We start from the raw sequence: 14,236 nt of genomic DNA on the forward strand, positions 1-14,236 counted from the left end.
AGCTGCCTCTTGCACACCCCCTACTGGGGATGTGCCCGCAACCAAGGTACATGCCCTTGACCGGAATCGAACCTGGGACCTTTCAGTCCGCAGGCCGACGCTCTATCCACTGAGCCAAACCGGTTTCGGCTGAAGCTGCTTTTTTTAAAAAAAATTTTTATATGATATGTAATACTTTCACCAATAAAGAATTATTTAAAAAAAAAACTTTTATATGGACAATTTAAAGCATATGCAAAGCAAGGGAGGATAATGCAGTAAACAGGCAGCACCAACAGTTCCCAACGCCCGTGGCCAGCTCCGTTCCAGCTGTCCTCCCACCCCTACCTCTACCATTGGATCGTTCTGAAACAAATCCCAGTATCGTATCACTTTATCTGTAAATACTTCCATATACATATATACCTCAAAAAGGCGTAACCACAAACAATCACTACAATATCATCACCACACCTAAAAAGTTTAACAATTCCTGAGTCTGCGCCGCACTCAGAACCGCCACCATGGCTGCCTACAAGCTGGTGCTGATGGCGAGAGCGCATGGAACCTGGAGAACCGCTTCAGCGACTGGTACGACGACGACCTGAGCCTGGCTGGGCACCAGGAGGCAAAGCGTGGCGGGCAGGCGCTGCGAGATGCCGGCTATGAGTTTGACACCTGCTTCACCTCAGTGCAGAAGAGAGCAATTCGGACCCTCTGGATGGTGCTGGATGCCCTAGACCACACGTGGCTGCCTGTAGCGAGGACTTGGCGTCTCAGTGAGCGGCACTATGGGTGTCTGACTGGGCTTAACAAAGCAGAAACTGCTGCCAAGCATGGCGAGGCCCAGGTAACCATCTGGAGGCGCTCTTATGATATCCCACCACCACCGATGGAGCCCAACCATCCCTCCTCCAGCAACATCAGTAAGGACCGCAGGTACGCAGACCTCACTGAAGACCAGCTGCCCTCCGGTGAGACTCTGAAGGACACTATTGCCAGAGCTCTGCCCTTCTGCAATGAAGAAATAGTGCCCCAGATGAAGAAGGGGAAACGGGTACTGATTGCACCCGTGGCAGCAGCCTTCGGGGCATTGTCAAACATCTGGAGGGTCCTTCTGAAGAGGCTCTCATGGAGCTGAACCTGCCGACTGGTATTCCCATTGTCTATGAATTGGACAAGAACTTGAAGCCCATCGAGCCCATGCAGTCCCTGGGGGGTGAAGAGACCGTGCATAAAGCCTTGGAGGCTGTGGCTGCCCAGGGCAAGGCCAAGGGAAGGCGAGCAGGCAGACGACTTTCCCAAGGACACCCTCCCTCCCATCCCACGCCTCTGCATCTCTCCTGTGCACATGTCACACTGACCACATCTGTAAGCATCTTAGGTTATAGCTGCAGACGGGGACGGGTGGCTCCCAATTTTGTTTTAGCCATTTTGTCTCCTGCACCCACTCTCTTCATGCAATCTAGTCAGAATGGCACCTCTGGGGCATGGGTCCTCTGTCCAAGCCGAGGGAGACTCTTACCTAAGAGAGTCCAGAGGTAATAACTCTGTTTTTTTGCTAGTGTTTTGTTTATTACTACGGACCTGCTTGAAAGTAGGGGGATAAGGAGGAGCCATGTTAAAGCGTGACCAATGAGGAGAGGCAAGAGAGCCTATCTGTGTTCCTGAGAGCAGTCCTGTGCTCTCCTGCCGTCAGGTGAACTGACTGGGGGCTCTGGTCATTCCAGTGGCAGATGAACGCCTGTGATTCAAACAGACATTTCCTCCTTGACCCCAGAAAAGCTGGCTCCAGATAGATTGGGATCAATCCTGCATGTTTACGTGTTGCATTTACTTTTGAAAAAAGAAAGGATATCTATATAAAATAATACAAATCAAACACGCTTCTGGGGTTTTTAGTGGCGGTTGAACTCTTCCCACGTGTGGTCATCACCAAATAAGCCATTCCTCACACCAAGGTGGGGCGAGCTCCTTGACCTGCAGGAGTCATCCTGCTGTTTCAGAATCCCTCCCCGGCCTTACTGTCTCAATGGCAGTGCAATGTCACTTGATCATGTCCAGGTGTGTCTTTCACTGTGTGAGTTCTGAATCATGTTCCAGTTGCTGGCCCTGCCACTTGGGCCCAGGAAGCACTTTGGGCATAACTACTAGATCTTTTTCAGATCAGTATAATAAAGGAGTGATGTGCAATAAAAAAATAAAAGGTTAACAATTCCTTGAAATCATTGGGTAGCCTGTGAGATTTCTCCAATTGTCTCTCAAACATTTGGTATTCGTTAGTTCAAATAAAAATCCAAACAAGGTCACACACTGCATTTGGCTGGGGGCTGGTTTCTCTTCCTCTTTTTTCCCCCTTGCAACATATTCGTGGAGGAAATGAGGTTGTCCTTTAGACTTTACCAGTCTGATGTCATCCTTGTGGTGTGGTTTCACTACAAGGTTTCAGTGCATTTCTCTATCCACATCTTGACCAACAGATGATCCAGTTCAGCTTCCTTAAAAAAAAAAAAATGTTTTCACCCTAACTGGTTTGGCTCAGTGGATAGAGCCTTGGCCTGCAGACTGAAGGGTCACAGGTTCGATTCCGGTCAAGGGCATGTACCTTGGTTGTGGGCACATCCCCAGTTGGGGGTGTGCAGGAGGCAGCTGATCGAGGTTTCTCTCTCATTGATGTTTCTAATTCTCTATCCCTCTCCCTTCTTCTCTGTAAAAATCGATAAAATATATTTTTTAAAAAATGTTTTCATTGATTTTCTTTTTTAGAGAGAGAGGAAGGGAGAGGGATTAGAGATAGAAACATCAATGAAATGATAGACATCTATTGGCTGCCTTCTGTACACACCCTACTAGGGATTGAGCCTGCAACCCAGGCATGTGCCCTGACCTGGAATCAAACTGGGGACCTCTTGGTTCATGGGTGGATGCTCAGCCACTGAGTCACACCGGCTCGGCCAGTTTCCATTACTTTGGCAAGTCTTTCATAGAGGCCATTGTGCCTTCTTAGCAGGAGATACTCAAGGTCTGCTTTCCCTCCTTTTGTGACCTGAGTAGCCACCTAGACCCATCAGGGATGCAGTTTTTATTTCATTCTGAACAATTGCAATCATACAGAAAAGTTGTAAGAATGGTACAGTGAACACCCCTAGATTCCACAATTGCCATGTTGTTAAATTTACTTTATCATACTGTATCTATTCATCTATTTATTCATTCCTGGACCATCAATCCATCTCCATCTCATGTTTTGGATACAAATCAAAATAAGTAAATGCTGTGTGTGTGTGTGTGTGTGTGTGTGTGTGTGTGTATGTGTTTTGAAATATACATAAATTTTAACCATTTTTTAAGTGTAAGATTCAGTGACATTAAATACATTCACAATGTTGTATAACCAACTCCACTATGGATTTGCAGAACGTTTTCATTTTTCCAAACAGAAACTGCCCCCATTCCACACTAACTCCCCATTTCCCTCTTCCACCAGCCCCTGGTAACCATCACTCTACCTTCTCTATGAATCTTTCTCTTTTAGGGACCTCGGATAAGTGGAATATTTGTTTTGTTGTGCCTGGCTTATTTCACTTAGCATAATGTTTTCAAAGTTCACCCATGTTGTAGCATGTATCAAAATTTCCCTTTTTAAATTCATTTTTTGTTGACAGTATTACAGATGTCTCCCCATTTCCCCCTGCTTTGCCCCCCTTCACTCAGCCCCCAGGCCTTCACCACACTGTTTCTGTGTCCATGGACTGGGAATCAAACCAGCAACCTCTCAGTGCATGGGTCAACGCCCAACCACTGAGCCACACCAGTGGGTGAATTTTCTTTCCTTTTAAGGATTAATAATATTCCATTGAGCCCTAACCGGTTTGGCTCAGTGGATAGAGCATGGGCCTGCGGACTGAAAGGTCCCAGGTTCGATTTCAGTCAAGGGCATGTACCTTGGTTGCGGGCACATCCCCAGTAGGAGGTGTGCAAGAATCAGCTGATCAATGTTTCTCTCTCATTGATGTTTCTAACTCTCCATCCCTCTCTCTTCCTCTCTGTAAAATATCAATAAAATATATTAAAAATAAGTAAACAAATAAATAATATCCCATTGTATGCATACAACGCAGTTTGTTTATCCATTCATCTGTTGATGGAATCTGGGTTGTTTCCACCTTTGGGCTATGGTGAATAATGCTGCTATGAATATTGGTGTGTAAGTATCTATTGGAGTCCCAGCTCTTCTTTCATTTTAATTTTTATTTATTCTTGAGAAAGAGAGAGACATCGGTGTACTGTTCCACTTATTTATGCATTCATTGGTTGATCCTTGTGTGTATCCTGACTGAGGACCAAACTCCCAGCCTTGACATATCGGGATGATGCTCTAACTGAGCTACTGAGCCAGGGTCTGAGTCCCTGCTTTCAATTCTTTTAGGAGAGGAATTGCTGGATCATTCTGTTTAACTTGTGGAGGAACAAAGTTTTATATTCCTACCAGCAAAGTGTGTGTGTGTTCCAGTTTCTGTTCATCTTCATGAACACTTGCTACTTCCTGTGGGTGTTTTTTTGTTTTGTTTTTTTATGGTAGCCATCCTAATAGGTGTGAAGCACTATCTCATTGTGGTTTTGATTTGCATTTCCCTAATCACTAATGATGTTGAGCACCTTTTCATATATTTATTGGTCATTTGAATAGCTTCTTTGGAGAAATATCTATTCAACTTTGACCATTTATTAAAAAATATATATTTCACTGATTTTCTACAGAGAGGAAGGGAAGGACAGAGAGTTAGAAGCATCAATGAGAGAGAAACATCGATCAGCTGCCTCCTGCACACCCCCCGCTTGGGACGTGCCCGCAACCAAGGCACATGCCCCCGACCAGAATTGAACCTGAGACCCTTCAGTCTGCAGGCTGATGCTCTATCCACTGAGCCAAACCAGCCAGGGCAACTTTGCCCATTTTCGAATTGGGTTTTGGCTGCTGTTGTTGAGTTGTAAGAATTGTTTATAATCTGAATATAATCTCTTATCAGAGATATTATTTACAAAGACTTTTGAGTTTTAGTTGCCCTCTCAGCACCATCTGGGAACTAGATGCGGGAGCAGGGCAGCAGAGGAGACTCCTGATTGGAAGTCGTGGTGCCCCAGGTGAGAGAGGAGAGGGCATGGCCTCAGTGGTGGGGAGAGTGGATGCTAGGTACTATCAAGGCCCTCACCAAGGTCCCTCACTGGCGCTCAGATCAGAGGAACAAGAGATGGACTGGAGGCCTGAGAGATGGAGCAGATGGAGGTGGGAGTGGCCACCTGACCCCTAGTCCGATCTCTTGGGATGAAAAGACCAACTGCCTGGAGTGGCAGACAAGGGAGAGATGAGGCCAGGGGCAAGGGCAAGTTACAAGCAGCATCCTTGCCCTGGCCAGTGTGGCTCGTGTTGTCCCGTACACTAAAAGGTGGCCAGTTAGATTCCCGGTCAGAGCTCATGCCAGGGCTGCTAGCATGTAGGAGGCAGCTGATTAAGCACAGTTTCTCTCTCTCTCTCTCTCTCTCTCTCTCTCTCTCTCTCTCTCTCTCTCTCTCTCTCTCTCTCTCTCTCACTATTCCTTCCTCTCTCTCTCTAAAAATCAATTTTAAAAGTTAAACAAAAACAAGTAGCACCGTCAACAGATGGTGGCTCAGGATTCAACTGCCCCCTAACAATTCCACCTCAGCACTGTGCATAGGGAGTTCGGGGATCTCCCAAAACCTCCAAAGGTGGCAGGACCCCCCCACACACTCCACCCCCCCAGTCTTCAAAGGCGGCTTCCCCTCTACAGGAGCCACTCCAGTGGCCAACACAAGAGCCTGGTACAAGAGCCCAATAAATGTGGGCTCTGTTCATTTCCATGGCTTTAACTCATCTTAGGGGACCCCTCTTTATCACCTCCAAATCTCTTATTTGTCCCCTAAGAATGTTGAGGTCTCACACTAATCCCTGAGGCCCTGCCCAGAAGTCCCTCATTGTTCTCTTGAAATGTTGCCTTGAAATCCCACCTTATCACTTCAAGGACACAGGCAGGGGGTCTCCCATTACCTTTTAAAAAATATATATTTTTATTGATTTCTGGGAGGAAGGGAGAGAGCGAGATAGAAACATCAGCCCTAACCAGGAATTGAACCATAACCTCCTGGTTCATGGGTTGACACTCAACCACTGAGCCACGCCAGCCGGGCTCCCATTACCTTTCTCTCTAGGAACAGAACACCTTCCCCTTTGTTACTAAACTAAAGGAGTTTGGTCACCTGCTGGCATCAAAAGCAAAAGGTTTACTGAGGGAATGGTGCTACACCTGGAGCTTGTGTGCAAAGAGCTGGCTCCTCGATGGCTTCTTGGGGACGGGTGACAGAGGGGACTATTGATGGGTGGGCTAGGGTAAGGAAGGGGTAGTTGATCATTGCATCTGGTCCTGATGTCAGCCATGGCTCCATTCTGTCTGGTTTTGCAAGGATTGGGTGGGTGGGATCGGTTCATTTTCTTGGGTCCGGAGCTGAAATACAACTGAGGCCTCGATGTTATCTTCCTCTGTGGTCACTAGACCTGAGGCTTTGTTCCTAAGATTATGTGAATCGGACCAGAACCTCATTGTCCTGAAGGCTTAGTGATTAAGGGAGTGGACCAGCAAGGGAGAGGTGAGAGTCAGGGTGTGGGATGAGGCCAATTTGATCACAAGGAAAGAAAGGAGAAAAGGTCCTATCAAAGAAATGAAGTTTCTGCGCTTACCTAAGTTCAGCAGGAAGGCGGTTTCTTGCTCCCGCTCCATCGCTCCCCCCCCCCCCCCCCCCCCCGCCAGTACCGAGAACAAAGGAAGACGATTGTGTTCTCATTTCCTGTGTGAATGCATTTGGGAGCCAGAGTGTAACTGAGGCCCAAGCTGGGTTCCCCACTCTGGACCTCCGGGGCCACCGAACATCCCGCCCCCCTGCCCTTCTCCAGGCCCGGGCAAGGTGCCGCCCCTGGACTTCTGCAATCTTAACCGCTGTGGCTGTGCTTCCTGGGCGGCCCCGCCTGCTCCCCTCTGCCCTGCCCAGTGCCACATTAAGGCACTGTCCTCCATAGGCTGGCCACCATGGGGCCTTTGGGGCCACTGCCCAGGGCCTGCTGGACTCCGCTCATCTCTCTGCTTCTGGTCTGCTGCCTGCTGCCTCCAGGTGAGGCCATTCAACTTGGGGAGGGCTAGAATTTGGGGCTGGTAGACAGAATGGGGGACCGGAGAAAGCAAAACTCACCACATCCTGCTGCAAACACTTCCTTAAACTCAGATCTGACTTGGGGCTCACCCAGGGTCCTGGAGAGAAAGTTGTGGGACCTTAACTCAGCCAGGGCTTCCTGAGGCCCAGTCCCTGCATGTGATTGTGTGATTTGTCCTCCCTACCCACCTCTCTCCTCTCTCCTCTCTCTCTCTCCCCCTCTCTCTGGGTTTCTGTCGCTCTCAGCTCCATCTGTACCTTTGACTTCCGCCTACACTCTTCCTTCTGCCAGGATCACGCTTCCTTTTCACTTGGCTGACTCCTACTTACCCTTTAAAACTGTCCGTACGAAACCGGTTTGGCTCAGTGGATAGAGCGTCGGCCTGCGGACTCAAGGGTCCCAGGTTCGATTCCGGTCAAGGGCATGTACCTTGGTTGTGGGCACATCCCCAGTAGGGGGTGTGTAAGAGGCAGCTGAAGCGATGTTTCTCTCTCATCGATGTTTCTAACTCTCTATCCCTCTCTCTTCCTCTCTGTAAAAAATCAATAAAATATATTTAGAAAAAAATAAAACTGTCCGTATGTGTCTGGTCCAGGAAGCTTCCCTGATTCACTTCCTCCTACAGGCTCCATCCTATAGGCCTCCCCGGGCTCCCTCTGAGCTCTCCTGTCTCTGACCCATCACCTGTCTTCCCCATGGAATTGGAGGCACCATGAAGGCAAAGACTGTTATCTCAGGTTGAGGAGGTGTTGGATGGTAGGGCCTCAAGATGCTTAGGCTGGGGGGCACTGGATCAACCAGCAGAGCTTCCCTGTTCCTGCAGGTGCCCAGGGGGAGTTCCTGCTTCGGATGGTGCCCCGGAACCCGGTGGTGCCTGCTGGAGGGTCCCTTTTGGTAAACTGCAGCACAGATTGCCCCCAACATGAACTCATCAGCCTGGAGACATCCCTATTGAAGGAGGAAGTGGGCACAGGCCGGGGCTGGAAGGCCTTCCAGCTCAGCAATGTGACCAGTGACAGTAAGATCTTCTGCTCCGCCATCTGCAACGGCTCGCAGATGTCAGACTCCTCTGACCTCACAGTGTACGGTGAGTAGATGTGCCTGAAGGTGGGACTGGCCTCAGGCAGTGGTGGGGAGCAGCCCGGAGTTTGCAGGAATGGACCAGGACTCTGACCCAGAGTTTGGACCTGGACGTGTTGTTATATACGTGTGAGTACGTGCATGCGTGTGTGTGTGTGAAAGAGACAGAGATGCATCTCAACCACATGACAGGGCAGCAATGTAAAATCAATTTATTTGGGTCCCAGCAAGCATTTAAAATGATAGTACATGTCTTTTATTTATTATATATTTTATGGCAGGTAATAAATTAATGGGGTTCCAAAATAAAAGAAGTATAAAAACATATAAATGTCAAATCTCCATTTACCTAGCACTGCTGGCAGTGACCACCATTTTAAGTGTCTATGCCACTTTAGCCTTCATTCAATCCTTACAAAGGTCCCAGGCAAGGGGTAAGGGGGAGCGCTGCACTTTTGAGCCTCATTTCACAGCCAAGGAACGGGGTTCAGTGGGGCGGAGTCACTTGCCAGGGTTCACAGCCCTTGAGCGGCGAAGCTGACAGTCTGGCTCCCGAGCGTTGTTAACAGGTGAAATCTTCCTCTCCAGGCTGTAAGTCCCCCTGGTACTAGTTTCTTGTGGATCCTCCCAAGAGATTCTCTGCATTTATTTATTTGTTGACTTATTTAGAATAGTTTCTTGCCCTACCCGGTTGTTCAGTGGTTAGAGCGCCAGCCTGCGGACTGAAGATGTCAGGTTCAATTCCAGTCAAGGGCATGTATGTACCTTGGTTGCAAACTGGGTCCTGGCCAGTCAGGGTGTGTGCTGGAGGCAACCAATGGATGTGTCTCTCTCATGTTGATGTTTCTCTCTCTCTGTGTCTCTCCCCCTCCCTTCCATTCTCTCTAAAAATCAATGGAGAGCCAGCCAGCATGGCTCAGTGGTTGAGTGTGGACCCGTGGACCCATGAACCAGGAGGTCCCGGTTCGATTTCCGGTCAGGGCACATGACCTGGTTGTGGGCTTGTTCCCCAGTAGGGGGCGAACAGGAGGCAGCAGATTGGTGTTTCTATCTCTCCCTCTCCCTTCCTCTCTCTGAAATCAATAAAAACCTATTTTTTAAAAAGGCATACAACAGACTAGATCACTCATGGTGCCTACTGTTTTGTGAAGCCTTCATGGATAAGTAGAGTAACCATGTGTATGCTCTTGTGTGGGTGCCAATGTCTTTACGTATTTGTGTACCTACATGTGTGTCCATGAGCATATGTATCTGTTATTGTCTATGTTTGTAGGAGTGTACATGTGTGTGTGTGCCTGTGTTTGTCTGTATGTATCTCCTGTGTGTATCTCCATGATTGTATCTATATCTCCATGTGTGACTGTTTGTATTATTGTGTGTGTGGGCAAGTATGTTTGTTTCAATATCTGTGTGTCTGTGTCAATATGTGTCTACAGCCGAAACCGGTTTGGCTCGGTGGATAGAGCATCGGCCTGCGGACTCAAGGGTCCCAGGTTCGATTCCGGTCAAGGGCATGTACCTTGGTTGCGGGCACATCCCCAGTAGGGGGTGTGCAGGAGGCAGCTGGTCCATGTTTCTCTCTCATCGATGTTTCTAGCTCTCTATCTCCCTCCATTCCTCTCTGTAAGAAATCAATAAAAAAAAATATATTAAAAAAAAATATGTGTCTACATATATGTTTGTATCCACATATATTTCTGTGTAATATGTACATCTGCATGTGTCTACCTACCTGTATGTATCTGTGTGTCTGTGAGGTGCCTCTGGCCAGTGCTGTGTGGGAGCTGGTTGTTCCTGGCTCCTGCGGTCTGACTGTGCTATCTCTTCCCAACTCTACCTCACATTGGATAGCTTGATATCAGCCACGGTGGGAGTATTTACATTACAGAAATTGGCAAATACTCCTTGTCCAGGCTCTCCCACCCCAACCCCGAGAGCCCAAGCATAACCAGAATTTACCAGCATAACTCTATCCCTGACCAGTGGTGCCCGAGATTAAGATGGAGGCCTCCTTGTCAGATATTCGAAAATTGTAGTAAGATGTTAAAGTTTTTCACAGCAGCCAGTCCATGGGCCTCTCTGACAGCTTGAGATCCCAACTCGAGTTGTCAAAGGTGAGCATAAGTTGCTTCCCAAGGTTAAGGATATGGTTTGTGCCTGAGAAAGGCACTGCGGCTGTGTCTGGGAGAGGACCCAGCCTAGAGGGCTCCGTCCCCCGTGATTGTGCCAGAGCACCTTGAGAGGCTGCCCCAGGCAAGTAGACTGTGAGAGTCTTGAGCACCTAGGACTGACTGGGAAGGGTTGGACCAAGCTCTTAGAGGGGCCAAGGCCAGAGTCCAGGCCAGAAGCTGGGAGGAGGGCCAGGGGAATCCCTAGATGTGACATCAAAAAGGCAGGTGGTCACACAGATCTAAAGTTTGGGAGACCCACGTTCTGACCCGGGTTCTGCCCCTTCCTGATGTGCCTCTCGGGGCAGATCACCTCTCTGGGCTTGTTTCTCCATCTGTAAAAAGAATAATAGAGAACATTTTACTCAGCTGCAATGTGAATGAAGGTGGATGCCTGGATGACATTTGCAAAATCTCAGGAAAGCTCTAGGCATTAGTACCTCCCCTCCCCCTTTTTTTTTTAAACTTCGCCCCTAGGATATTTTTTTCCATTGATTTTCAGAGTGAAAGAGAAGGAGGAGGGAGGGAGAGAGAAAGAAGCATCAATGTGAGAGAGACACACTGATGGATTGCCTCTCGGACACTCCCCAATTGAACTTGCAAAACTTGCAACGGCGGTAGGTGCCCTTGACCGGGGATCAACTGGAGACCCTTCAGTCCACTAAGCAAAACGTGCCAGGGCTCCTTTTCTTTCTTTCTTTTTTTTTTTTTTACTGTGAGGTTCTTGTAAATAGCAAATCTTTTATTTCACTGCCTGACAAAACAGGAAATAATAATCTTTTAAAAATATATTTTATTGATTTTTTACAGAGAGGAAGGAAGAGGGATAGAGAGTTAGAAACATCGATGAGAGAGAAACATCAATCAGCTGTCTCCTGCACACTCCCTAGTGGGTATGTGCCCGCAACCAAGGTACATGCCCTTGACTGGAATCGAACCTGGGACCCTTGAGTCCGCAGGCCGACGCTCTATCCACTGAGCCAAATCGGTTCGGGCGGAAATAATAATCTTGATGCTAATGACAATAGCAAACACTTCCACCAGCACATTTCTAAGCCCTCTAGGTTTATCAACTCAAAGTTCACAGTTCTGCACTGGGCTACCCTCGAGTCCTCTCCACTCCCTGGGGTGGGGGTTGCAAGGCTGATTGGTAAGTTCTGTTCTCCCCTCCCTCTACCACCCACCCGCAGAGTTTCCGGAGCGTGTGGAGCTGGTACCCATGCCCCCCTGGAATCCTGTGGGCAAAAACCTCACCTTGCGCTGCAGGGTGGCAGGCGGGGCACCCCGGACCAACCTCTCCGTGTTGCTGCTCCGTGGGGAGGAGGTGCTGAGCCAGCAGCTGGCGGTTGGAGAGCCTGCAGAAGTCACCACCACGGTGCTAGCCAGCAGAAATGATCATGGTGCCAAATTCTCTTGCCGCTGGGAACTGGACCTGCGGTCCCAAGGGCTGGGACTGTTCCAGAACAGCTCAGTCCCCAGGCAGCTCCGAACCTTCGGTGAGGAAAGGGACTGCAGATTGTGGGTGATGAGCTGAGCCAACGCAGGGATGCCCTGGCCCTGAGGTTCCTGAGAATGGGGTGGCCTGGACCTCAAGGGCTTCTGGGAAGGCCTGCCCTTGGCCTCAAAAATTCCCATGGTGGCAGGAATTTTTGAGAAGTATGTGCAGATAGATGTGTTCTAGGAAGGGGGTAATCCAGGTTACAGGGTATCCTGGGAAAGAACCCTGGTTGGGGGGTGTGAGTGTGTCACAGGGAAAGGGGTGTCCACGGCTGTGTGAGACCTCCAGCTCACTCCCACTCTTCTCCCCAGTCCTGCCAGTGACGCCTCCGCGTCTCTTCGTTCCCCGGTTCTTGGAGGTGGGAACATCCCAGGCCGTGACCTGCATCCTGGACGGGCTGTTTCCGGCCTCAGAGGCCCAGGTCCAACTGGCGCTGGGGGACCAGATGCTGAATGCCACAGTCGTGAGCTACGGTGACAGGCTGAAGGCCACAGCCACAGCCACAGCGAGCGCGGAGCTGGAGGGGGCTCAGGAGATTGTCTGCAATGTGACCCTGGGGGGCGAGAGCCGGGAGACTCAGAAGAACTTGACCATCTATAGTAAGAGGGGGCGGGGTCAAAACTGCTGCCGAGGTGAGGGCAAGGGGGTGAGCTTCATTAGCCCAAAGGGCAAGGCACCGGAGAAGTCTAGCCAGAAAGGCAGGGCCTGAGCCGCCAAAGTGGGAGGAGTTGCCGCGTGGGCGGGGCCTGAGTGCCCCAACTTAGGTGGGGCCACAGAGTAGCTAAAAGGCAAGGCCTGCATACCCTGAAGGGGAAATTCGGGTGGAGGGCTGGGCTTAGTGGATGTGAGGGAGTAGATAGCAAACTCCAAGGCAATGCTACTCCTTTAGGCTTCTGGGGGCCTGTCATGAACGTGAGAGGGACCATCAGGAACATGAGCCAGCCCACCGTCCATCCAGGGACCACAGTGAATGTGACTTGCGCTGCTGGAGCCCGAGTCCAGGTCACGTTGGACGGAGTTCCCGCTGCAGCCCCGGGACAGCCCGCCCTGCTTCAGCTAAACGCCACTGAGAGGGACGACAGGCGCAGCTTCTTCTGCAGTGCCGCCCTCGAGGTGGATGGGGTGGTCTTACATAGGAACAGGAGCGTCCAGCTGCATGTACTGTGTGAGTAGGTCACTCTGACCTTTTAATTCCTTGCTCTCCTGATTTGGAGAGACTTGATTCTCTCTTTCCCCATTGTACCTTGGGTTTGTCTGATCATTTGGCGGTCCCACAGATGGTCCCAAGATTGACCCAGCCAAATGTCCTCAGCACTTGATGTGGAAAGAAAGAACGATCCAAATCCTTCAGTGCCAAGCCCAGGGCAACCCAGATCCCCAGCTACAGTGTTTGCATGAAGACTCCATGGCCCAGGTCCCCATCGGGATCCCATTCCGTGTCAGGTTAAACTATAGTGGTACCTACTATTGCCGGGCGGCCAGCTCACAGGGTGAACACACTTTCATTGTGGTGATGAATGTTCAAGGTGAGCTGAGGCGGGTCTGGGGGTCTAAATGGGCAAGCCTAGGAGGGGCAGGGGTACGAGTATTTACTCCTTGCTTCTCTGCACAGAGCGGAACCCCTTCACCATTACCATCATCATGGCGGTGTTGACCATCTTGGGCTTTGTGGCTGCCATCCTGGCCTCAATTTACGTCTTCGGGGTGCACAAGCGTAGAGACATCTACCATGTGAATCAGGGAAACCATCAGGAAAACGCCGGCTTTCCCCTCACATCTAGAAGGCCTGAGGGGGAGCCACCATCTTGAGCCTCCAGCCATTGGGGTAATGGGCCAAAGTCGACAGGGGTTTGGCTTTATCATCAGGTTCCGCAACAATAAAGGGCTCAAAATCCGGAGTCTGTGGCTTTTAAAAATATATATATATTTTTTACTGATTTCAGAGAGGAAGGTAGAGAAATAGAAACATCCAAGATGAGCGAGAATCATTGATTGGCTGCCTCCTGCATGCCCCCTACTGGGGATCGAGCCTGAAACCGGGGCATGTACCCTGACTGGGAATCGAACTGTAACCTCCTGGTTCATAGGTCCATGCTCAACCACTGAACCTCACAAGCCCGGCCGGAGTCTAAGGCTGGATTCCACCTGCGCTAAGGGGATCTCCCACCACGCTGAGCGTCTATCGGGTGACGTCTCAGCGGTGGAAAGGGGCGGAGGCTGTGCGCCCAGATGGGGCGTGAACTCTGGGAGGCGGGCTGCGCCCTAGCCAATGGCCTGAGATGTTTGAAG

General features: G+C 49.9%; 1 protein-coding gene and 1 pseudogene across 2 annotated transcripts; both read left to right on the forward strand.

Annotated features, from left to right (window-relative positions):
• Positions 1-503: 503 nt before the first annotated feature.
• LOC103301171 (phosphoglycerate mutase 1-like) lies at positions 504-2,362 on the forward strand (annotated as a pseudogene).
• A 4,544-nt stretch (positions 2,363-6,906) lies between these two features.
• Positions 6,907-13,845, forward strand: ICAM3 (intercellular adhesion molecule 3). Of its 2 annotated transcripts, none has more exons than XM_054716873.1 (7): positions 6,907-7,161; positions 8,025-8,288; positions 11,640-11,945; positions 12,259-12,546; positions 12,906-13,112; positions 13,225-13,473; positions 13,560-13,845. In XM_054716873.1, the coding sequence occupies exons 1-7, from the start codon at positions 7,080-7,082 to the stop codon at positions 13,754-13,756; spliced, it is 1,593 nt and encodes a 530-aa protein (XP_054572848.1). In that variant the 5' UTR covers positions 6,907-7,079; the 3' UTR covers positions 13,757-13,845. The 2 variants fall into 2 exon arrangements, with proteins under 2 accessions (XP_054572848.1, XP_054572847.1); XM_054716872.1 differs by having other exon boundaries at positions 6,909-7,161; positions 12,837-13,112.
• The last annotated feature ends 391 nt before the right edge of the window (positions 13,846-14,236 follow it).

Source organism: Eptesicus fuscus, chromosome 6 (genome assembly GCF_027574615.1).
Source record: "Eptesicus fuscus isolate TK198812 chromosome 6, DD_ASM_mEF_20220401, whole genome shotgun sequence".
In the NCBI taxonomy this organism is placed as follows: Eukaryota; Metazoa; Chordata; class Mammalia; order Chiroptera; family Vespertilionidae; genus Eptesicus; species Eptesicus fuscus.

Bases quoted from the DNA above. Each gene is read 5' to 3' on its own strand.
- ICAM3 (XM_054716872.1), top strand. From the start codon at position 7,080: ATGGGGCCTTTGGGGCCACTGCCCAGGGCCTGCTGGACTCCGCTCATC. The intron at 13,113-13,224 runs GTGAGTAGGTCA...GCGGTCCCACAG, and splicing joins CGTCCAGCTGCATGTACTGT to ATGGTCCCAAGATTGACCCA. The intron at 13,474-13,559 runs GTGAGCTGAGGC...TTCTCTGCACAG, and splicing joins TGTGGTGATGAATGTTCAAG to AGCGGAACCCCTTCACCATT.